Raw genomic sequence first — 25,906 nt, 5'->3', positions numbered from 1 at the left:
AAACTCTTTGCAAGAGATTTTTTCTTTCTTTAATTGGCCGCAAGTCCTCCCCTGTACAGTTTAACCAAAGTTGACTTAACATCTCCCTGATCGCTGAGCCTTTGGGTGGCATCCAGTTCTTTGCTTTTATAAATAATGCTGAGATGAACATCTTTCTGCATGAACCTTTGTTCTCCTTTTGACTTCCTTGGAATTCTAGAAGTGGAATTACTGGGGCAGAGGTCACAAACAGAGAGGCCTTTTAAATCTCCGGCTGGGCTTGCAGGTTCAGGCCGGGCATCTCATCCAATCGCAGCTACAGCACTTTACAAACCACAGCATCAAGCCTAGGAATGGTGCCGTTCCCCAGCGGGGCCAGACCATTGTTATTAATATAACTTTACAAACATCCCTCTTCTGAAAGCTTCATCTAACCTGACCACAGCTCATTAGCGAACCTTCTAACAATCCCAGGGCAGTTTGTGGATTCTGCAGCAGACAGGTTATCACAGGCTGAAGGGCACTGCGGGGGAAACCCACCCCAAAGATGACGGCTGCCCACACCAGCCAGCTGGAGACACTAGGGCTTGACTTCTGGGGGGTAAGAGAAGTCTCTTTCCTTCCTTCTGCTGGTCGTTTTCATCTGCAGATCATGGCCAGCATCTCCCATGTGGAGGCTCCTGAGCATCTGCGGCTGCACAGTTCTGGGGTGGAGGGGGGGGACAGTCCAGAGCACTCTAGGGAATCCAGGATCCCCGGCCCGCTGGCTGCACAGCCTCACACTTATCATCAGAACAATCAGAGGTGCTTGTCTCTGTCTCCCAGCTTCCTTTGTAACACTTCACCCCTTGATCTCCATATTCAAATGTATAGTTTTCTTCTTCCACTTTTATATATTTTATTTAAACATGTACCACTTTTGTGCACGAGTTTTTGCTGTCAGACCTCCGCGATGATGTAGTGACTTGGAACTGGGGCTGGCGGGGGCTGGAAGGAGGGAGAGAAACCACCAGGACCTATTTTAATGGTGGTGGTCAGGGTTGTGTGATATGTGTCTTCAAAGTCACATAATGGGGTGTCTAGAAACAGAGATCCTGGGGCCAGAAGGCCTGGGTTCAAATTCTGACCCCTCCTTTTGCAGGCTTGTGACCTTGAGCAACTTATTAACTTCTTTATGCTTTTATTTTACCATAAATAAGGGATAATTATAGCTCCTACTGCATAGTTCGGTTAGGAGGAGTAAATGAGTCATTATTTTTGAGACACTTTGTGCCTGGCACAGAACAAGCCCTGTGTGTGTGTGTGTGTGTGTGTGTGTGTCTTGCAGAAATATACGTGGGTGGGTCTGTTTGCATTTTCTTCAATTTCAGCTAGGCAAAAGCACACTTAACAGAAACCTTCTGGGCTGGCAAAGAGGCTCAGGGCACTGTTAAGGCAGATGGACTAAGAAGGTAAGATGCTCGTTGTAAGCCGGTCAGCACAGGGGCAGCCCTAATCTGAGGCACGTATTTCAGGAGGGGGTCACACGGCCCACCTCCCATGTCAGGATGGTCTTCTCTGATAGCCCTAGAGAGCACCCCATTGTTGGTCTGGGTGCAGGTGGGCCCAAAGCTGGAAGACCAAGGCCTGGGGGAGAGGGGAAGGTGTTCGGAGCAGGTGGCAGGCACCAGGAGAGAGGGTCCATGGCTGTCCACCTCGACTCTTCCTATTTTTTCGAAACAACGCAGCCACAAGGTCAAGGGTACCGTGAGACTTGGCTAATACCTTCAAACTCCTCATCTTTGTCCTCCCAGAAGGAAAAAGTGGGAGGGAGGCAAGAGGAGTGAAAGATGTACATTGTTAGACACTGTGTAAACCAGCAGGGGCGCAGAGGACATTCAGGACGCTTCCCTGAGCACACGTCACAGCTGAGGCTCAGATTCAAAGTCTTATTTTCTCTATTGGAAGATACATTTTATTTTTTGTATATCTGTGAGCTGGCATGCATCCTATCATCACTGGGGCTATTTACTGCATTCTTACTCCTCTCCCCAAGGCCATGTGCAAATTAGCCTGCATCTTAAACTTAATAACAGATTAAATGGTGACAATAATTATTATTACAATACAGCCTGGGCAACACAGCAAGACCCCATCTCTACAAAACGACTTTTTTCAAAATTAACCAGGTGTGGTGATGCCCACCTGTAGTCTTGGCTACTAAGGAGGCCGAGGCAGGAGGATCACTTGGGCCCAGGAGTTTGAGGCTATGATGACACTGCTGCACTCAAGCCTGGGTGGCAGAGGGAGACCCTATCTCCAAAAATAATTATTCTGACAAGTACGCATCCAGTAACTATGTGTGAAAATTTTTGCATTTTTAGGTTATTTAATACTCATAATAACACAGTGATGTAGGTTCTATTACGTACCCACTTCACAGATGGGAGAACTATGTACGGAGAGTTACATAGACTTCCCTGGATCACACAGCTGATTAGAGGCAGATCTGGGATTTGAACCAAACTCTCCCCACCTCTGAAATTTCTTTTCCTTTCTCTACACCACGCTGACCCCATCAGTGAATTCTTCTGTCATTGCTGTGGTCTCAGTACTTAGCACTTTCAGTTCTGTTAGTCACATGAATCCAGAACAAAACACACTTTGGTGGGACTGACCTCTGTGACTGCCTCGACTCTCCTCATCCCTGGGACTGTATCTTTATATTTTCTGTGAACGCTCCTGCTTGAGGAGGCAAACATGGGCATCATCAGAGGGACAAATAAGATGGGGGAAAGTGGTGGCAATGGGGACACAATCACTGAAAGATCATCTTCTCCATAGACGGGTACATTGAGCTCCCAAATCTTCAGAACTGGCCCTTTGAATTGACTCATTCACTTGTTGAATCACATGCCATGAATTTGGACAGGTGCAACAGAAGGGTTAATTTTTTTTTTTTTTTTTTTGAACAAAGAGCCTCCCATTCATCTATTGAACAAAAGCTTTCAAACACCTGCTACTGTGACAGGCAGTGGCAGATTACGGAAATCAAAGTGTGTGCTTAGGAGCTACAGACACTGCCGCAGTTTGAGAGTTCTCAGCCTGCCACGTCCAGGCCCCGTGTGTTCCTATTCTCGTTGCTGCAGACAGACCAGAGGCCGTCAGCCAAGCTCTTGTCCACTTGTACTGTAGCGTCTTTCCCCGACCGTGCCTCCACCCCTCTGCAAACCCTCCTATCTCCAGCCCAGCAGTTCCAGCCTGTACCTGGCTCTCGTGAGAGTCAAGATGGTGCCTAGCCTTGGAGAAACCTCCCTGCACCGAGGCGATGCCTATCTGACCCTGAGAATGTTCTACCTTTCCCAGAAAAGCTTTCCCAGGAGAGTGGGAGTCTAGGAAGACAGATAACAAAGACAGAAGTTTGAAGAGGAGGCAGCAATGGCAATTTGGGCGGATAATTCCTGCAGCTAATTTAATTCTGATTTCCCCATGCTCCTGGCGATGATACAGTTGGCACTGGAGGAAGGTGATGAAAAGTTATCAGCCAAGAAAGGACAGAGAGACGGTTACTATTTTGGGATGATTTTTGGCCGTAGGGGGGGGTCTTCGTTTATATTTTAAACTTGAAAGAGTGATAAGGTTAGCTCTGTCTCTGGCCCTGACAATGAAATATTTGCACCATTTATAAAAATAAAGAAACAAAAAAACCATTCGATGAACACCTTCTGGTCTTTTTGTGATTCAAGAGGCCTGGCTAGGAAAAACCGAGGATCAATTTTATGGAGCTCTTGCACTGAGACAGAGGCCCCTTCCCCTCTGGGGGTCTAGTTGAAAGTTGTTTTTTTCCCTTCAATTCAGACTATTCAGATTCAGAGTCCCAAACAACACCCTTTCTGGTAAAGACAGCCAGCCAGACTGACCCTTTGTAATCAGAGCAGAGGAAATCTCGGTGGAAAACCACGTTCCAACCCGTCGTCTTCTTGGGCGATGAGCAATTTGCCTCCTAGCCTCTCCTTATTTACAGTTGGAAGAAAAAAGCTTAATTTTTTTTTTTTAAACCAGGGGCCATTTTCACTTTAAAAATGACTTTTGTGGGCCAAGTTCAGTGGCTCAAGCCTGTAATCCTGGCACCCTGGGAGGCTCCAGCAAGTGGATGGCCTGAGCTCAGGAGTTCGAGACCCACCTAAGCCAGAGCAAGACCCCATGTCTAAAATTGTGGTGGGCACCTGTAGTCCCAGCTACTTGGGAGACTGAGCAGATGGCTTGAGCCCAAGAGGTTGAGGCTGGTGTGAGCTGTGACACCACAGCATTCTACTGAGGGCACAAGGGAGACTCCCCCTCAATAAATAGTAAAAACAAATGAATAAATGTCTTTAATACATGTGGCTTGTTACTTAAAGGAGACGTGACACCACGATCCCCTTCCCTCTGCCCAGCCAAGATCATTTGTCTTCGTAGCCTCAGAATACATGGAGAGCTCACTGCACAGACTCGGGTCAAAGACGTCTACATGTCTCGTTCATGGATTGGGCTGCAAGGTCCGCTGGGGGAGGGCCTGTGATCAAACACCTGCTGGTGCCCACTCAACAAGGCCTGCTCTGGAACATCCCACATCCCCTTCCCTGTGGTTGTGGGAGCAGAGAAGGTGCCAGCTGCACCCAAGGAGGAGGGAGAGAGAAGAGGATGAGGGTGAACAAGAGAGGGTTTGACTCCAGGTTCGACTGTACTGGACACAACTGGCCACCAGGAGGGACTCACCCATTTTCTAAGAAGTAACATAAAGAAGTTAAGTTGGATGCTGCGACATCTGAGGACTGATGCGAGGGAAGGGAAAACATGGTTTATTGCTACGTCTGCTGGCCTTGAGAACGTACATGTAGAAAATTTTCTAGAGTCTTTTCCCACATGTCCTGTATTGTCAGAAAGTGTCATTTTATCATAGGGACATCTGCCCTAGATGGTGTATTCCAGCTCAATTTGTCGTCACCAAGATAGGGAATCAACCCAAGTGCCCATCAACACATGAATGGATGAATAAAGTGTGGCATGTGAATACCATGGAATACTATTCAGCCATAAAAAAGGATGGAGACTTGACATCTGTTGTATTTACCTGGATAGAGTTGGAGAACATTCTCCTTAGTAAAGTATCACAAGCACAGAAAAGCACCCATCTAACGTACTCAATACCAACGTGAAACCAGAATATGAACAACTCCCTACCTACACAAGAGAAAAACACAAATTCAAGTGAGGAAAGGGGGGAGGAGGGAGAGGGAATGGTGAGCTCTCACCTCACAGGCACAGTGCAAGGGTGTGTGGCAGAGCTCCTGGGGACAGGGCACAACTTCAACAGGGCCTTACCTGACCAAGGCAGACAATGTAACCCAATCGCTTGTAACCTCTTATTAATCTGAAACAATAATTTTTCACTTTGGTGTTGGATCTGGGTATTCCTCTAGCATAAGTTGAGGTTCATGAGGATGACTTAGTTGGGGTTGATAAGCAGGAATGTGAGCCAGAAGGTAACAGTATTAAACAGTAAAGTGTGTCTCTCCCAGGGCTGCCAGAACCAAGTGCACAGCCTGCGTGGCTTAAAACGTTATTGAGTTACAGCCCCAGAGGCCAGAGGTCTGAAGTCAGGGTGCTGGCTGGGAGGTGCTCCCTCTGAGGGGAGACCCTGCTTGCCTCTCCCAGCGTCTGGCAGTCCCCTTGACCTCCAGTTGGAGCTCTGCCATCTCCACCTCTGTCCTCACTCGGCCTTCTCTCTTGGTGCTGCTCTGCGTCCCTGGGCCCCAGTTCTCCTTCTTAACAGATCACTCATGACACTGGATTGGGGTCCACCCTATGGCGGCGCGACCTGTCTTAACTAATCAAGTCTGTGTTGTCATCTAATCATATCTCTACTTCCAAGTAAGGTCACAACATTCTGAGGCCCCGAGTGTTAGGACTTCAGCAGATATTCTGGGGCGACACAGTTCAACTTCTACTAAGTGCTGCCTTTCCCAGAGCACCTGATCCTGGGCACGTGTGTCTAATCCTCACCTTGACCTTTCTCCCTGTGGGGAGACTGAGGTGCAGGAAACCTCAGGCCACATTTCTCATCTCATCCTCTTTTCTCCCATCCCCCAGCCAGTTCTTCAAAATACCAGTTTCTCTTTCTTCTGGATAGATTCCTAGTAATCAAACTGCAGGACCCAACGGGAGGTCTAATTTGAGTCCTTTGACTTAATGGGCACAATGTTAGGGTGTGTGGCGCACCTCTTGGCAGGCAGGACGTAATCCCCTAACCCATGCAAACCCTGTAACCTAATTCTTGGTACCCTCAACCTGAAACAATCAAAAAATAAAAGTAAAACCCTGACTGCTCACCCCGTGCTCACGGAGGTGAATGTCTTAGTCCCAAGATCAAACGTAGACATGTGGACTGGGATGTGTCACTCTGTCCCAGGGTGACGGAGTTTCAAACACCAGATCTGAACCCACATCTCATCTCTGCCACTTACCAAGTGGATGGCTTTGGGCAAGTTACTGGAATGCTGTGTGTTTCGGCGTCCTCCTCTGGAAAAAGGGTCAGCGTCCATCCTTACCACATACTCTGGGGGTCTTAGTGGAAGCTCTGGGGGTTTCTCTGTAATGGTTTTATCACTAGAAATACTATTTTAGTGCCCCTCCCCCAAACATGGATTTGGCAAGCATTTATTTATCAAACACCCGCCATGGGCAAAGTTCTCCCGTGCTCCTCTTTTCTCTTGCATTTCTGCAAACAGAGGAGATTGATCATGAATGAATTCCTGTGTTGTGATTCTTTGCTACGTTCCAGCTATGGGTGGCGAGCGGAGCCCGGCATAACTGATAATGTCCCTTCTTATCTCTAATCACCCACTATCTCTGCCACGCACAGCAGGACAAGCCGTGCTCTTCACACACAAATTCCTTCTCCCACTTCCTGTGCAGTTTGGCCCTTTCGTCCCTGCAGCCGCTAATTGTTGGCAGTGCCACTGTGGAGTCACTTCTCCCCCTCCTCTCCTTCCTGGAATGTGCCACAGATGAAAACTCACCAAGCCTTGAGCTAAATGAAGCAGAGATGGGAGGAGGGCCAGGGAAGAGGGGGTGGCAGTGGGGCCGCGTGTGATAAAAATGGAGACGCCCACTTTTGCCCTCGGTACCAAGAGGAAATGTCGGGGGAGGCGGGCGTTGCGCCTGGCCTCGTGTTTGTGGTTTCAGACACAGCTTGGAGTCGTGACTGCCATGGCCGAGGCCCATTTCCCTTGCAAATGTTCACTGTCTTTTTTGGTAACTAAGTTCTTGCAGCGACTGAAGATGTCTTTTCAAAGATTTCTAAAATTTCTGTCTTAGAGACGATCTGGACAGGCTGGAGCTAAGCACGCACGGTCAGGGAAATTATCAATTACGCATGGAAGCGTCTCTGAAGATCATTCTTTTGTTTTGTCTCATTTCCACACGCAGGAAGGGAAAACTTTCAGGGAAATGTTTATGTAGCAGTTCAGCCCTTCTGAGCCATCTGTTGCCAGGCAGGATGTGCACAACTCGGTCCCCTGTGCCCGGTGTGGTCTTCCAAATTTCTTAGCACAAAGGCCAGTGTTTAAGTCCTGCCAGGGAACTGCCGCCTCTATTTCCGAATCCTCCTCCAAGTCCACCCTGCTCCCCGCGGTCACCGGTGGGCGCTGTGCTTGCTTTTCCTGGGCCTGTACATTTCTCTCACCTTTTACTTCTGTTTCTCCTTTGCTTCCCCCAAAGTGGGAGGCACCAAGGTAAGATCGAGGCATTAGTATTCACACGTGTGCGCGAGCAGCCGCGCTAACATGCACCAGAGGGAAAATATTACTTCTCATAAATGCTCGATAATTATAGTCTTCATTGCATCCAAATCTATATTGTGACATACAGTGGAAAGCTTTCGGATTACAGGTGGAGGAGTTGACAGAGGCTTGCAGGCGAAAAAAGAAAGAAAGAAAATACATACCTATGGCTATAGACAGAGAGAGAAAAAATTTTTATATAAACCCAGGGAGAGAGATCATGATGCCGCTGGGACACTCGACTTTCTGTTACCAGCATGATACCTCAACTTCCAAAATAGTATTAACTTTCTGAAAAACTAGTGCACACATAGAACAGGTGTCTATTTCGAAAGCATGTTTCTCACGGAATAATTAATTCATAGTAATTTCTCTTCCGACCTAAGGGGTATAAGGGTCTCCTTTTTACAACAGACGTTAGCTTGGAGATGAAGAGTGGAGCATGGGAGGAGCTCCCATCCTGCTGCTGGGATTTGCTCTGCTGTGCTGAAATTTTTGTCAGATGCAATCGTTACCTCTCCCCAAGGGGTGAGGGTGGGGAAGGATGATTATTTCACATCTTGCGATGGACGCAAGCTGAGTGACTTTCTAGGTAATTTAACTCCTGAAAACCATCCAGCGATTTCACACTTTACCTAATTTTAAGGAACAGAGCTAGGGTGGGGTGGGGACAGGGGAGAAAGTTGTTCATTTGAAAGCATTTGATTGCTTCATTATTTTATCTTTCCGTGGACATGTTTTCATAACAAATTTTTTTTTTCCCCCGATGGCAGAGATTCACAAGAATTAACGTGGAGCCATTAGACATGAATTGCTGCCTAAGCTCTGAAATGAATTCCAAAGACCACAGGACTTATTGACATATCTCGGGTGTTCAGGCCCACAACAGGGGCCTTCCTTGTACAGAGAGACCCAACGCCAGAGGCCTGACACATGCTGGTTCCATTGAAATGCTTACCAAGTTTCCTGCTTGGATTAGACAGTCACAAAAGTGTGGTCAAACATAAATTCCATTTTCTTAAGAGAAGGAAATCATTTAGAAGATGAACCAGTTGGTGTTACTTAAATCATTAGGGGCCAACATCCTATCTGTTGTTTGTCAATAAAGTTTTATTGGCACACAGCCCATGCATTTGCTTACATAATATCTATTCAACAGCAAGGTTGAGTTGCTGTAACCACACAGCCTGCATACTCTAAAATATTTATTCTCTGTCCTTTTACAAGGAAATGTGAGGACTCATGAGTTCCACAAGTAACTAGTTGGTATTACCTAAACTTTATAAATTGTGGCTACATCTTTTGTTTTTCTGTACATTCAGGTATAATCGTGCACCTAAGGCAGCACATCTATCATTATATACTGGGAAGATAAACACAAAAAAACTGTGGCTAGTGTTTACGCAAGGGAAAGGTCACTGGGATAGTCAACGGAAGTCAGGACGTGGATTGTGATAAGACTGTCTAATACCCTGATTTTTGCCTCTCTGTGGGTTTTATTTATTTCAAAGTAGGTACAAATTTTGGGGGAAAATGGGCCCTTTTCCTTCTCTCTCAGAGCTTTATAAAAAGCCCTGTTTTTACTTCAAGCTGGTCGAAGGTCTTACCGCAGTTCATTTCTTTTTTCCTTTTTTTTTTTTTTTAATTAAATCATCGCTGTGTACATTAATGCAGTCTTGGGGCACCATGAGCTGGTTCTATATACACTTTGAACTCTTTTCATCAAACTGGTTAATATAGCCTTCACGGCATTTTCTTAGTTATTGTGTTGAGACATTTATATTCTACATTTAGTCAGTTTCACATGTACCCTTGTAAGATGCATCACTCATTTCTTAATCACTGAGGATCATTTGAGACATCATTTGGAGGACGTTTCTACCAAATCCTGTTTGGACTGGAGAGAAAAGTTTTCATTCTGCAGCGGCACCAAATAGGTCATGATAACCGCCCACCCCTGATATCGCTCCTGAAAGGGGACGATACCACCACCTAAAAAGTGAAGAGGCTTGAGACCAGGGATGTGGCGCAGCCAAATGCCGTGCAGAAACATTGATGTTAAAAAATCATACAGCCAAGATGATGTGTACTTATCAGCCTGCTCTTCAGTGGAGCAGTACTTAGGGTGCAGTAAGTAGTTTAAATAAAATTAGTGGAAAAACTGGGAGTTGAAGGGAGCAAGAGATCAGGTCTTCTGGGCTCACCATACATCAGGTGATTTAAGCTAAAAATGGCCTAAAGTACCGCAATCACTTGAAACGTCTTACATAAACTGACCAGGAATCTGGGGCATTCACGCCGGAGACGATTTTCTTCTCCTCAAGATAAGGGATAGAGAATTAGTCACAGGGTATTTCCAGATAATGTCGTTAACACCTCGTGTAATATTAGGTGGGCAGGGAGCTCGGCTCTCAGGACTGAGATTGTTCCTGCCAGCTCTCATAAGGAATGTGTGTATTTTTAAAGTCTGGGTAACCGCTCGTGAGTCATTTCCACAATATGCCTCCCGTTGGTGTGACACGGGGCAGAAAGTGCCCCCAAGCAGCTGCGTGGTTCTTTCTGCAGCTCCTCATTCATTCCCTCGTTCATTGATCTGTCACGTGGTTACTGAGCACCCCCAGCGCTAAATACGGGGGAGATGTGTGTGAATAAAATCTCATTCCCAAGGAGCTCATTGCCTGTTAGGGATTTTGGCCTCATCTCTGTTAGTACCAGAAATGATTTGACAACTGAAAGAGATGTGAGATTGTGCCTGGTAAGGCCTCTGTTGGTCAAGGGCGTGTGTAATGGGGTAAGATTTCTCTTGAGGTTGTGAGAAGCGTCCTCATCTAAAGCTGAGCAGCTTGGCCCTAGGCTTAACAAGGGTGGCCTCCCTTTCTTATGTGTTTTATTTTTTTTGTCTCTCACCTTTTATTTTCTGCATGAGGTCCATCCCCTTTGCCGATTCAGTAAGAAAGGCAGCAGAGTGAGAAGCCACCAAATTTGGAGCCTATCCCTCCCTTCTCACACTTGAATCCCAGTTCTGCCCTTTACTGGCTGTGTGTCCTTGGGAAAGTAGCTCAACCTCTCTGAGCTCATTTCCTCCTGTGGCTTCAGGACTGAGGTTAAGGGCTGATTGCTGCTGTCATGGTGGTTGGGGAAGACACTGAGTGAAAGAGAACCTTCTCTTACTCCTTTCCCTTACGCCTTTCTGCAATTTCACTCTGGCTCGTCAGCATTGGAGGAAGTTGGTCTCCGTGGCTGTGACAAAAAGTTGCCAATTTTTCACTGTCTGTGGCCTCTCTGATCCCAGGATCAAGGTGACCACTTTCCATTCCCACTCTCCTGCATTCTCTTTGTAGGGCTTTCTGTGGGACCAAAGTTGGCCTCCAAGTTCTGTTGCCTCTGTGTGCCAGTTGCTTCCCCCTGGGGGCCCAGTAAAATAAAGATAATAGTGAGGTCCTCAGAGGTGTGCGCTGGACACTTCCTGTTTCTCATGGTGCAGGTGGGGAGTGTGGGGATCTGGATCCCAGTGCCTTGTTTCAGCGCCTCATTCTGCCACTTGCTCCTTGAACCAGGCAAAGGGTGTTGCTTCCTTGATCCTTAGTGCCCCCCCTTTAATGGGGGGAATGGTTGCAAATTTCCTAAAAAAATAATTGGCACACACAGGGCGGACCCGCTCGGAAAGCATTAAAGGCGCATGGATCCCCTAGCACAAGGCAGGCAGGTGTCACATAATCAGAACTCAACAAATGAGAATTGTCTGTTATTACAGCATTTTACTTGCTTGAGCCTTGGTGTCCCTCTCAGTGAAATGGGACGCCAATACCTTCACAGCATTCTTGAAAGTATTCAGCAAAAATTCTCCACCTTGGCACTTGGTGCCACAGAAGGCATCCAGGTGTCCCACTGGGGGATTGGCCGGTAAAGTCACTCAATTAGTGACAACAGTGGACAGACAGATTTCTAGTCACCTTGACAATTCGGGGACAGCTACACAACTAGCTAATACCCTCACCGACACTGGGGTAGCAAGGCGTATTTGTGTGTGTTCCTTTTTACCAGCTGAGCATCTGGGAGAGGATGAAGCCCATCAGCTGTGGCAGCCAGAGGGCGGGAAAGAAAAGCAGAGTCAGATGTTCCTTGGTGCACCGCCTTGTCACAAGTTCAGCATTTCTCTGAACTGCAGTTGGTTTGTCGTGAGAGCGTCCTGGTGGGCGCTGCCAGATGACTCACGGTGATGCCAAGCCTGGCCGACTTCGGGCTGAGATTATACATAGGCTGGGTGATCTGGCAAAGGGTGGGCACTGCCTCTGTACACTGCTGTTCCCACCATCACTGCACGAGGAGCAATTTGCAAGGGGGGAGCGCTGCAGGGAAGGGGCCTCAGACCTCCGCTGGGGTGCTTCCAACCTCACATAAATCGATGCCCTGGGAGTCTGGGGACACCAGGAATGTGAGGACCCAGAAATGGAACTCCAAAAGGTGGGGAAGGTGCCTGAGGTCCAGTGGAGAGGGACTTGGCCTCCAGAGGGATCACATGACCTGCACAGGACAAGTAATATGTCTCCTCTTCACAGGTCTCCTGGGGCCAGCTTTTAAAATGTATGCATGATTCTGGGGTACTACGGGTGTCCCAAAAGCTGCCCATATGATTGCCCTACTCAGGGAAAATGGGAGCTAAATGCACATTCATTTATTTGTTTATTTAGTGAGACAGAGTCTCTATCTCCCTGGGTAGAGTGCTGTGGTGTCACAGCTCACAGCAACCTCAAACTCTTGGGCTTGAGCAATCTGCTTGCCTCAGCCTCCCCAGTAATGGGGACTACAGGCACCTACCACTACGCCCAGCTAGTTTTTCTACTTTTAAGGCAGTTAGGGCCTCACTCTTGCTTGGTTGGTCTGGAATTCCTGAGCTCAAGGGATCCACCTGCCTCAGCCTCCCAGAGTACTGGGATTACAGGCATGAGCCGCTGCATTCGGACTCAGTGTACCTTTATTTACAAAATATCCATTACAAAATTTTACAAAGAGGTACCCAACACATAGAGAATATTTTGTAAAGTTTTGTAATGAATGTTTAGTAAATAAAAGCGTGTTTAGCTATGATTTCCCTTCTTCCCTATGCATGGCGACTTTGTGGACTGCTTTTGGGGCACCCTGCAGGAAGCGTATGGAGTGTAGCATCTTTGAGACAAACTCAGTTTGGATCTTAATTCTGGCCCTTCCCAGGGGCATGGGCCTGAGTTACTGCACCTCCTTTAGCCTCTGTTCCCTGTCTACAATAGCACCTGCCTGGTGAGGTGAGGCACTGGGAAGATCAGAAGTAATACACATAGTAGGTCCTCAGCAAGCAATAAGGGCTCCGTGACCAGCAGCCATTGCCATCATTGTGGGCAGTACAGCTTTACAGCTGGGGTTAGACTAATCCTCCCTATGGCACTGTTATGCCTCACACTCTCCTGGGACAAAGAACTCAGGATGGTTTAGAAAGATCTAGAGATGGCCAAAGGACTGCTGAGTGCCTGCCGTGCTGTGATCATACATAGGCTGGGTGATCTGGCAAAGGGTGGGCACTTCCTCTGTCTGTACACTGCCGTTTCCACCCATCATTGCACAGAGGGCTTTAGAGATTTGGATGTGTGTAGAGAGCCTGGGCTGCTGTGTAGCATTTTAGAGCATTAACAAGCGATCATGGTGGTGGTTCAAATGTTGGTGTCCCAAGGACATGGACATGAACTTGGTTGTGGTCCACTATACCTGGGGCACTGGAAGAGCAGTGGAATTCATGGCCAGCGTAGCACCCAGAGATGCTGGGAGGGTGGGAGAGAAAGGTGGCTGCCCCTGGGGTTTCTAGCACAAAAGGGGCAAGATATGCTTCCTATATGCTTCCTCCTTTAAGCTTTTAGTAAAGAGAACTGCAGCCACCTCTGAACTAGTGTGTGCTGTATCCCAGAAATGGGCCAGAAGTCACTTATCCTTCTAAGCATGTGAACGAGATATTATGCCCATTTCACAAATGAGGAGACTGAGTTCAGTGGCTCCTCACAGATCTAGCAGGTGGTAAAGGCAGGATTCCAATGTGAGGATTTCTGGCTTCAGCTCCTGGGCTTTTTCTGCCACCCCCTATGGCCACTCAATCTGCAGAAATGCCCAGATCATCCCACCTCCTCAGTTCTCCCCAGGACTGAAGAGATGATATTGATTCTTGTTCACAAGGTTAGGAGGGGCCTTTCCCCGTGCCCAAGTGCAGAGAGAGGCTTTTTTTTTCTTTTCATTTTTTTAACGGAAAATACAGGGAACAAGGGCTGTTTCTTCTCTTGCTCTGTGAGATAGCTGGATTTGGATTTGTGCACGATGCCCGCACTGCCTTGGTTTCCTGAAGACCTAACTCGGCAGCTGCCTTCAAGGACTCCAGAGAGTCCCGTGCCATCAAATTAAGTTTGGAAACTTCAATAAAAAAGTCCCGAAGGAAACTGTCAATTAATGCATTTATAGCGAAGCATCATACTTGGGAAAAACATCTTCAAACGCAAACACCGTTTTCCAGCCATTAAAAAGTTTACGTGCGGCTTGGTTTCCATAGATACCTGAGGTAATAGCCTCCTTCCTCTCATTGAAGAGTGAATGGTGCTCACTTACATTTCTTTCTTTTCCTTTTTTTTTTTTTCACTTTGTCTTTTGAACTTTTCCCCTCCACCCCCATTTATGAAAACAAAAGATAACTAAAGTGAAACCTGGCAAAGTAATTTGTCTGAGGGAGTCAGCTTGATTTAAAAGTTCTGGTGATTTTATTTTTGCTCACTGCTTTATTATTTCATGGTCTGTGCGGGAAAGAGAGGGGATGATTTCAATTGATCAAATTATTTCCCCAATCTATCAAACATATAAAGGGACTGAAAAGGGACATGCCAACAGTCTGTTAAAGAGCAGCTGAGTTGTAATAGTGTGTAGAGCAGGGATGGGCACATGGTGCCCTGCAGGCCCAATCTGGCCCACTGCCTGTTTCTGTCAATAAAGTTTTATTGGAACACAGTCACATCCATTCCTATATATGGTACCTGTGGCTGGTTTTGTTGCAATGGTGAAGTTGAGTGGTTGTGATAGAAATTACTTGGTCTATAGATCCTAAATTATTTAGTCTCTAGCCCTTTGCAGATTACTGACCCTTGACATGTAGGAAAGAACTGCGTTTGGGGTGGCATTGAATAGTTTTGACATGTTAGGTGATTACCTGGTCTTGTAATTCCATCTCTGCATCTTTGACACTGGAATGGTAGGACCCTTTTTTAAAATAGTGTTTTGGGATGTGAGACACATAGTAAGGGAACAACAAATAGGAATTATTTTCACTTGAGATTCTTTTGCTTAAAAAAAAAAAATCCAAAGAAGGACAGCACCTGTGGCTCAGTGAGTAGAGCACCGGCCCCATATACCAAGGGTGGTGGGTTTGAGTCAAGCCCAGCCTCTGCCAAACTGCATAAAAATAGCCAGGCATTGTGGCTGGTGCCTGTAGTCCCAGCTACTCAGGAGGTTGAGGCAAGAGAATTGACTAAGTCCCAGAGCTGGAGGTTGCTGTGAGCTGTGATGCAATGGCACTCTACTGAGGGTGACAAAGTGAGACTCTATCTCAAAAAAAAAAAATGAAGAAAAAACAATTCAAAGAAATCTGCCTTATGATTCTTGACTTTTGTTTAATTTTTTTTCTTGTGAGACAGAGTGTTACTTTCTTGTCCTCAGTAGAGTGCTGTGGCATCATAGCTCACAGCAACCTCAAACTGTGGGCTCCAGCAATTCTCTTGATTCAGCCTCCTGAGCAGCTTAGACTGTAGGTGCCCACCCCAAGGCCCAGGTATTTTTTTAGAGATGGGGTCTCACTCTTGCTCAAGCTAGTCTGGAACACATCAGCTCAGGCAATCCACCCACCTGGGCCTCCCAGAGCGCCAGGATTACAGATATGAGCCATTGCACCCAGCCTCTTTTTTTTTTCACATAGCAAACCCATGCCGAATAGTTCATTGTTGTTCCTGGACCCAGTGTTTGCCCAGCATCTCCTGAGAAGGCCAGAGAAACAGGATGAGGTGCTCCATTCAGGGGGCAGAAGGCAAACAAAAGAGGCCACACCAGTCTAGGAAGAAATCTTTAATTTCCATTCAGCTTTAAAGAGTTTTCAGAGAGTTCCCCACCCCACCGCCCCCATTAGCAAACCAGTTCAAGTTCATGCCTTCAGATTATAAAAGTACCTGAAATTGCCTAGAATATTAGCATGCATAGCTTGTTAGTATTTACATATATTTACATAGGGAAACAAGAGGAAGATCTACAGTTATTTACAGTCTACATAGAGGAAGAGAAAGGCGGCCTAATTGTATTTCCTAAAATACAGGAGATGAGTCGCTGGCACATGCATATTGAGATACTATTTGCATGATAGAATGCAATCTTTAAAAAAAGACATACCTTTGTAACTTCCTATGCTACGGTGTTGCATAATCAAGGTAATTTTGTGTGTGTGTGTTTGTTTTGTCTCTAGTCTATTTGCATCAAGTGCTTTAAAATGCTCACTAACACCCAGGCAGAATTATTTACCCTGGCAATTAAAGCAACCGCACACACGATCATTTCCTACTAACTAGCAACACGCTGCTGGTGAATGAAATATCTACTGTTTCTCATTACCCATCGACCACTGTGAAGAGATCTCTCGGTGTAAAGGCAGGGCCTGAGCCATCACCATTAATTATGGAAGTAATATAAATGAGTTGCCTCCACAGTATGTTCTAAATGAAATATTAACAAGGCCCGCGTCTCTGAGCCTGTTCTGTTCCTGGGAGCGCTCCATGAGAATCCGCATCCCTTGTGGAGGCATCCCCAACTTGAAATAACAGGGCTGGACATCAGAAGCCTGCCTGTGAGATCTAAATTATTGCAAAGTACATCCTCTTAATTCCTTTCTGGAAGACAGAGTTAAGAATTTATTTCTTACTATCACGTGGCCCCGTCGGAGACCCTGTGTTTTTTTTCCCCCAATGCCTTTTCTGTGAATAGATTATGGGATGTAGGTGTAAGTGAAGTGTCAACCTTAAACTCTAAACAAACGGCTTGTGTGAGATTTTCCCTGAAATCCCGCCTGCTCACCAAACACCTCTTGGTTTTCTAAAAGACCTGATGTAGCAGGCGGACTGGGTGGAGTTATTTGTTCAGAAGAAGGGAAAGGGGGGAGCTGTTTGTGTCACCTGGATTCTGAAGATCGTCTTTGCACTGTTCTATAAGAATTGAACCTGTTAATTCTGCCTGGCAATAATTTCAAAGGTTTATTTCGGTGTACATGGAGAATACAGATGCATATATTTATATACAGTGTAGATACATACAGAACTAGCTACAACTATAACAGAGGTTAAGGAAGTAGAGTAAAAATGTAAAATGTTGCAAATCAATACAAGCTAAATATCTCTTATAAACACTCTGCAGTCCTCCGGCACTGGCACTGAGGTGGCCCGATTGGAAGACGTTAGTGACAGGCCATCACATGTGGCCCACAAGGAAGGATGATGCTAGGGGTGACAGGCTTATTTTGCTGGCAGGTTTCTATGGCTCTCCTGCTTGGTCATTTCAAATGAATGCATGTTATGAATGAACACCCTGGTGCAATTTTTTTATCCCAGCAAGAGAACTTGCCATTCAAAAGGAGATGGTACACAAGGAATTCTTGCATGGACGTAAGGTATAGTCAGCAGTGCCTTCTCTTATTTCTGATGAGACAATAGCCTGGGTCCCATCCATTGTAGAACACCTTTGGTGGACACAAGTAAAAGGTGCTTAAGCCATTCCTTTTTCCTTTGCTCATTAGCAGGGCCCCTTTCCCCAGCCCTCGCTCCACCAAAGTGTGGCTGGGGTCTCCCAGGAACACCAGGCCTCAGAGAGATGGAGTAATTCCAAATATTATGTCTCTACTCTTCTAAGACCAGACATAAATCTGTCATAGAACCCAGGGAACATTTATGGCGAGAATTCTGGAACACAAAGGAGGTGCAAAAAGAGCTTTGTTTATTTTAAGGAAAAGTTCAGGACAGTTTGTGGACTGGAAAACACAGGCCCTGACAGCCTCCCCAGGTCACACTGCCCTTCAGTTCTGCTGCTAGCCCCAGCTTAAAATCCTCCCCTGCCAGAACAATCCAGGCTTTGGACTCCTTTGGGCAGTTGGGATTGGCTATCTATTCCTCTCCAAAACGTAAGGCTGGGAAAAACAAGTGTATTCTTCTGCCCTGAAAGAATTCTTTCCAGCTCTCCATCCTGAACTTGCCGGCCTCAGACCTTGTTTCTATGAATATTTCTCAGGGGAAAGGCAGTAACACTTCTGTGGACTTCCCAGCTAATGCCACTCTCATCTTTAAGTCAATCTCTTAAAATGCCTTAGTGATGTCACTAGGAATTTGTGTCTTTTGTCAGGGAGAACGGCCTGGCTTTGGTTTGACACTTTCTTTTAGCCTGACTTGGGTTTGGGGGCATAAATATTGGGGATGCCTGAACTGCAAACAAGTCTATCCCAGGTTAGCTCACACGTGCTTTGACCACAACGGCTGTCATCTGAAAGCCGTGTGGCATTTTCTCCCCCCGCCAGCATTTCACTCAAGATGTTCTTTGCAATTTTAGGTTGTGGCCTGTGCTCTTACCATTTGCAATTACAGGGATGGACTGGCATATGTCCTTAATTCATGCTCCCTCCTTATAGACTGTGTCCCCATTGTCACCTGGCGGTTGACACTTCACCTGCTGTGGGAGAGTCAACTGAAAGGGAGCCTGAGGCTTTCCACACTCGTGAACCTGTTTTTAGCAAAGATACTATTTTCCTTGTGCCGAAAGGTAATCTCTGAACACATTGTCCAATGCTTGTGTGTTAGAGTGAGCATGTCTCTCCTGCAGGGCTGAGAGTCAGGTGTAGAACATCTTTCAGACTTTTATAGCCTAAAAAGAACTATTCACATTCCTGATCATCTTTACTTTTTCTATTTGAAAAATTGAGTGTGTTGCCTTCCTAATTGTCGAGAACAGCCTAAGAGTTAGCAAAACTCCCAAGGGCTTATAAAGAGAGTTAATATCTACAGAAAGTATTTGCATGAATTCAAGCCCATATTGTTCAAGGCCTCTGTAGGAATCGATGGCTAGGAATTTGTAAGGAAATTAATGTGTTAGGAATTAATTGGAGGAGGGTGAGGAAGTGGGTCTGAGCATCCTCTGCAGACCTGATGGAGTATGTTGGAACTTGCTCCCGCAAAAGGCCATGCTGGTTTATGTGCGTGGGAATTTATAAGATGGGGATTGTTTAGGTTTCACTGAGTCGGATAATCATGCTTTCAAAAAAAGTCTATCATTAAAGAGTGGGTTCTGAGCTGGGCGAATCTGGCACCTGGAGGTGGCATTTTGAATCTGGTGACCTTTCTATTAAGGGTCATTTGCTATTGGAGCATCCACGGTGGTGCTGAGTCTTCATTTTCCTTAATCCAAATGGATATAATTTCAATTTAGCTCACTGGCTAAATCAACAGTGGACAAATCTCCTTTTAACATTTCTCAGGGGCACACACGACAGCCCACACATTTAATTCTAGGCCACACCGTGGCATCACGTGGCCTGGCTGAGAAGCAGCCAAGATGCCCAAGAACACTGGCACCTTGGGGAAGGCCAGAAAGAGGGAAGGGGACAACATGCAAATTTGTGTGTTGTGTTTTCAGGAAGATGGTTTTGTAAACCAACTGGTAGGGATTTTGCAGTCGATGAATCAACAGGGTTATCTGTGTGGCTTTGGACAAATCACTTTTGGTCTCTGATTCTAAGTGGGCTTCTCTGTAAATAGGAATACTAATTGTCCCTGGCTCACAGAGCTGCGTGAGGGTTAGAATATAATCCCTACAAATCTCTCTGGGCCGCGCCTAGTGAATTATAACCTCTCAGTAAACATGTGTCACTGAGATTGCTCAGGTTGTCCCCACTGCTACACCCCACTGGGAAAGCAGGACAGTTTGAAGGACCAACTCCTTTCGAGTGAGTGGAAATCTCTGTTCTCTTCCACCACCTCCCATAATTTCCCCGGAAGTTGGCGCGTTCATTGATTAGCATTGCTGCCAAATTGAATGGTTTATTTTAATCATACAAGTATCGTGGTGGAGGAAGAGGGTGACTCACGGGTGTGTGGTCACACTGACTGTGGAGGCCCAGGAGTCAGCCTTATTCCTATTTGGGCTGCATTATGTTATGAACAGATGGGACACGTGACAAATGTGTCCCCTTGAGAGATGGCTCTTGGACAGTCAGTAGAGAATGCATCACCTTTCAGAGCAGCCTGCTTCTGTCTTTCAAATCAGAGCCTGGTAACCATAATTGTGTTTGAGAAATGGCTGTGTCTTAAGCACCTGGTTATCTGGAGATGAACTCCAAAGTACCACACGTCACCTTTCTGGTAGTGCACTTGGCAACTCTCCTGGGGGACTGTCACTGGGCCACAGAGAAGGCATGGAGCTAGCACAGGTGTTCAACCTCGGAGTTACTCCACTCTGAGTGGTGTCTTAACAGGGGTAACCTGTCAGGTGTCTGCCTTTGCATTTGTGTTTCCTTTACCTGTCGGGCAGAGGAGTCACAGTGACAGTCTGGAGGGTTTGAAGAGGCCACTCTCGTTTGTTTCTGCCAACCCTGCACCCTTGAGCTCATCTCTTGGTCCTAGGAATTCAGTCTTATAATCACTGCCTGTCTCCAGAAGGGCTCCTCCGTGCCCTCAGGTTCCAAGCCTAATCCAACATCCATGGCCTCTTCCCTTCCTAGATCTACTTTTTGCCTAAATTGATTAATTCCACGTTTGTTGAGTAATGTGCTAGTATCAGTCTGTCTGTAATGAAGCAATCTGAGAACCTCTACTGTTCTCTCTCAACCATATGAGAACTATGCCATGATAATATGTCTATGTTTTATACATCTCATAGTTAAATCTACTTTAAGAGAGGAATCTATTTTAAAGAAGCATGCATTTTAAAATAGGGAAACCTGAAAACTAAACGTTAATTGTGTCCCTAAGTATTACACTAGTGTACCGTGTCAAGAGATGCATGGGGTGGGCTTTCACTTTACCATATGTTGTTCATCAGAAATCTCTGTCCCTTTTTCTTTAAAGGCGTCAATATTCATTTGTAGTCCATGCTGATAGCTACAAATTAATGCCTAGTAGTTATCAAATAAATGTCAATGAAAAGCGGCTAGTTATCATTTTTATCCCAAGAAAGCATTTTGGAAAGGATGGGTAATTTAGATGTGAGGGCCTCCACTAGACAGAAACGGCTTTCTGAACTCTACCTTGCTATAGCTGAGGATCGTGCTGCAGATGATTTCGGAAGGAGAAGGATGAGCCCTGGTAAGTATCAGGATACTTTGAACTGAGTCCTGAACAGGAATCTGGGGTAATTTTACATACATGAGGAAGACGGATGGTGCGGTTCTCCTCTGGCAGCTCACAAGTGTTTGCCTAGATGGGAAGGGGCATTCAGGCATGATTAAAGATTCTACTGGGCGTCCCAGAAATTCTCAGTCCTGTGTCATCAACACCCTGACTCCCTGCCATGCTGTGGGATTGAGACACCTCCCCCCAGTTCCCACGAGCAGCAACTGTGTGCAATCTATGCGCTTCTGATAAGCTGTTCTATAAAACCATTTAGGGGAACCCATAGCTCCAGCCAGGGTTTATATGTCAAGGTATTAATATTTTATCACAATGGATCAGTAAGCAATAGCAGTGACTGGCAAGTGGCTGCTTCAGATAGTTTACATATAGCAGCGTTAACATTATCTTCTTTATAGGGCTCTTTCATCTTTTTCTGATGTCCCCAAAAGTAGCGTGAAAGTCGTCAGATTTTGATTATAGTGCTCTTAAAAAAAATTTGTTCTTATCAGTTTAAAAATGCTTTCTCTTGCACACGTATCGGCAACACTGGCTTGTTGACTAATGCAACTTTGCTAGTGTTGGGTCTGATGACATGCAGACCCAAAAGCTGATGGGCCACAAATGAGACCTGGCTATTAACTTGTCATCAGATCCGATCATATAAAGGTATCACTCCGATACCATGGGTACAGCTGGAAAGAGAATTCCCCAAGAAGTCCAAAGGGTAGCGGGCATAGGACCAGTAAGATAGTGTCGCCGTTTAATTGCTCAGCGAGAGAGGAAAGTGAAGTGAGTACACAGGAGTCTCAAGCGTGAATCTGAGAGGAAAAGAGTTTACCCCACATGCTCCATGGAGCTTTGGTTGGAGAAGGGGGGCTTTGCTTTTAGGTTCCCGCCCCCTGCCTTAGAACTGTGTGTTCTTCTACAAAACCAGAACCACATGCAATAGAGTTTAGATCCTGTATCAGCCTGAGCCCAGTGGTGAAGGAATCAAAGCCAGCTCTTGATTTTTAAAGAATATATGGCTTTTCTAAAACGTATGGTTTTCAGCATAGGAGCCAAATGTAGGCTGACATGAAATGAGGCCAATTGCAATTACTTTTAGATTCCACGGAGGGCAAAATGCACACCCCAGCTCTGTCACCATCTCAACTCTGCATCAAGGTAACTGCAGAATTTCGTTGCAAAAAATGCTATTTCAACAATGCATGAATGCAACAGGACATTGCTTCAGAAGGTCGCGGTGGCAGAGTAATATATTGGGTTGGGAGGAGTCGGCTTTTGCTTTCCCCAGAGGTCAGTCTGTCCTGATGCAAGAGCCCCAATACTCTAACTACTCTCAAGTTGGGGGAGGGAGGCTGAACTTGGGATGAGCTGGCTGGATTCTCTCATCACTTTTGGAGTTGATGGCAAGTCACCCGACTACTCTGGCGGTTTTGGCAGCTGTAGAGTAATATGGAGAACTCTGTGACAGATAACTAGAAATTTATGCAAAACACCATCTTCCCCTGAACTCTGCTAAGAACCAAGGCCAAGGCAATATCTGGCTTGAGTTAGATTAGCATCTCAATTCTCCTGTTTGTGTTAAGAGGTAATTTTGCTTCCCTTTCCCCCACATAGGAGGCAGAGGAGTCAGATAAACCACTTGAAATTGTTTAGATAAATGTGCCAGGTGCTAAGCAAGCTCAGGGTTATAAGGAATAATAATTCAGTGAAAGGAAATTTGGATGACACAAACTCATTTCCATTAGACTTGAGCCACAAAAATCAATTGGAGAAGAAAGAGCTGAATCCAAGGTAATAACTGGCTGTTTGGAGTAGGGATGGTAATGGAGGGGTGTTGGCCTGGTAGCAAAGTTGTTCAAATTCTGGACTCTTAGAATTTGTCCAAGATCACGAAGCAGCCTGTTATTATCAGAACCCAAGTCTCTGTCTCGCTCCCAGCCCAACCCCTCCCATGGTCACCTCAGGTGACTATGTTTGTCCATTCAGTTTTGAGACCAGCTCCAGTGTGACCACAGACCCGGACACTGAACAAAACCAACACCACAACCAACACCACCACCAACACAAACCCAAACCTGCTTTATAGCACTTTTCTCAAATTCTAACACCTTGGGACCTGGTTCTCAGAATGGCCTTGACTCCAGAAGCTGGGAAGTGCCTCTCCTGATCCAGTTAGTCCTGTAGGGGCAGCAACACAGTTAGCTCAGGTGCAGATAGAAACCTCTTTCCCCCTTGAGATCAAAGGTCCTTAACTCTTTCCTAATAGCAACCTCATCTTCTGTTACCTCTCTGGGTCCTCCTCCCCGTCAGTTGGTAATTAGTTGATGCAGCGAGGGCTCTGATGCACATAAATAATCCTAAGATGCCAGATAAACTGTATTGGTTTTAAATTAGAGCCGCGCCTACCGTGTCTCCCTATGAACAGCAGCCTATTATTTTTAATTATGGCTTGCAAAGCAAAGTGATTTCTTGCCCTCTTTACGGCGTCTGTGACAGTGTTCTGTCAGTCAGGATGATGTGAGGCCCATCCTTGCACACAGCCCTGGCCACAGCCCCAGTGAGACTCAAAAGCTGAACCCAAAGTGATCAGTGGGACTCTGCAACTTGCATTTTGAAGTGGGCTAGGAGGACATGTACTCCCTTAAGCCATGGTCCCACTGCAAATTGGGGCAAATAGGACATTTAGAAAAAAGTTTTCATGGATCTGGATGCACTCCTAAATGCATCATGGCTCTGAGATGTGTTTGCATGGGGGAGTATGTGTGTGTGTTAAATGCTGTGACACAGCATTGCAAACCTTTCCCTTCTCAGGCCCAGGGGCAGGCAATCCAAGAAAGGTCTGGCCCCAGCCCCACTGGAAGGTTCTACCTGACGGACCATAATTGAGGGTGGTTGCTTTAATTCAGACAGAAGGTTCTACAAACATCTTGGTGTCAAATTATATTCCACAGGAAGAAGTCCAGGGCGAGCGAGGGCCAACTTGCTCCTGTGGGTTCTGAAGGATACCATCTTTCTTTTTTTCTTTTTGTGGAAGAGGCAGCTGCCGTGGTTTATTGATAGGCGTATTTACATTCGAAGCCCTTTCCGATATGAGGTGTCAGAAGTCACTAAGCTTTACAAGTGCAGCTTTTTCCAGGATGGTCAGGTCATCACTGTTTACAGCCCTGTGCTTTGAGCTCAGTCGCCGTGGCCACACCAAGATGCAGTGGCAGCTGAGCTGGGTGGGGAGGCCTGCTCATTCCCAGGCAGTCAAGTAAGTCACTATGATGGTTCATCACCCCTGTGCTTAATTTTCTCTTTGTCTTTTTTTGTTTGATTTCCAGCAACAAGGAGCAGCCACCACCGTCTACTGCGCTGCTGCCCCGGAACTCGAGGGTCTGGGGGGCATGTATTTCAACAACTGCTGCCGCTGCCTGCCCTCGCCGGAGGCTCAGAGTGAAGACACGGCCCGCGCCCTGTGGGTCCTCAGTGAGAGGCTGATCCAAGAGCGACTCGGCAGCCAGTCGGGCTGAGCCGGGGAGCTGTGAGGAGGGGCGTGTGCTCTACCACTGCCAGCGTTGGCCCCCTTCCAAGTTCATTATCCAGGGGGTTTCCATGTCCCTCCAACACAGACCCGCAAGAGTAAAGGAAACGAGAGCAGTCACAACAGAGAAAAATGTTAAGTACCCATGGGAAGCAGGGGATTGATTGCAGGGGTGAAGGGACAACTGTCACTTTTCCGGGGCTGGGTGAGGCCGAGGGCCCTCTGCTTTCTGGTGATGGCCTGCTTGAAAGTGACAGCTTGCTTGGTCTGTGGGTCCCCTCTCTCCCTGTAGAAGCACAAGCAATTCTCTCTCAACTGTTTAGAATAGCCCCACGTCCCCTTGCCCTACCCAGCCGCTGCCACTGACCACTGTAGCCTGGGGCGGCCTTTAGGGAGGAAAGAACAGTGCTCCTCCGTCCTTGCAGCATTGATCCAGGAGATAATTGTTCCATTCATCCTGACCAAGGCTGAACTGTCTTGGCAAGTATGGGGAGAGAAATCCCTTGTCCCAGGCCCGCCGGTGTGACATTCAGAGGTGGAGTGAAGTAGGCAGAGGGCTGGTCAGAAACTCCGTTGCCAAAGTTGTACCCAAATTTCTTTTGAGATTAAAACAAATTCTTCAGATCATTCCCAAGATACCTTTGACAGGCAGGAGAGGAAGCATTCGTCCTTAAGAACACACAGGATGTGGGGGGAGCGTGGAGAGAGTCGTTCCCTTTCTCCTGTGTCAGCCTTCTGCCAATATATCCCTCTCAGCCTATGCTTAATAAAAAAAAAAACATGCTTGAAGATGCTCACCTGAAGTTTGTACTGTTTCTTTAAATGTTCATTTCAGTTTTTTTGTTTTTGTTATTATATTTTTTTAGAAAAGAAATCTAGAGGAAAAATAAAGCGCTTCTTGTAGACGCCAGGAAAACACCATTCTTGTTTCTTCTCTGAGTATCTGTTTTGTTTTTGTGCTTTGTGGCTGTCTGTGGGCCAAGTTGTCTCACGCAATTAGCATGCCAGCGTCATATTTTTCTGTGAAGGAAAGAAAGAAAAGAGAAATGACTATTGTTTAAATCTCACCTGACGGTGTGTTGTTATCACTGACACTGGGTACTCCTTGACACCCGGCCCTTTTCACTCACAGCATGGCTTCCAGCCCTGTCCCGACAAGGACATGAGAAAGTCCACCCTGTCAGGAT

At 46.3% G+C, this 25,906-nt stretch overlaps 1 protein-coding gene across 1 annotated transcript in view; it reads left to right on the top strand.

The window, feature by feature from the left end:
* The window catches only part of WWOX (WW domain containing oxidoreductase), a 970,358-nt gene extending 944,844 nt beyond the window's left edge, over positions 1-25,514 (top strand). Inside the window, exon 9 of the mRNA XM_003791310.3 lies at positions 24,520-25,514. Coding sequence (XP_003791358.1) covers positions 24,520-24,708 — 189 coding nt within the window. The 3' untranslated portion in view covers positions 24,709-25,514. The remainder of the gene's footprint in view (positions 1-24,519) is intronic.
* Positions 25,515-25,906: the final 392 nt, after the last annotated feature.

This window comes from Otolemur garnettii, unplaced genomic scaffold (genome assembly GCF_000181295.1).
Source record: "Otolemur garnettii isolate 467f Iridium unplaced genomic scaffold, OtoGar3 scaffold00047, whole genome shotgun sequence".
NCBI lineage: Eukaryota > Metazoa > Chordata > Mammalia > Primates > Galagidae > Otolemur > Otolemur garnettii.
The sequence above is the reverse complement of the archived record's forward strand: the minus strand, read 5'-3'. Positions and strand labels throughout refer to the sequence as shown.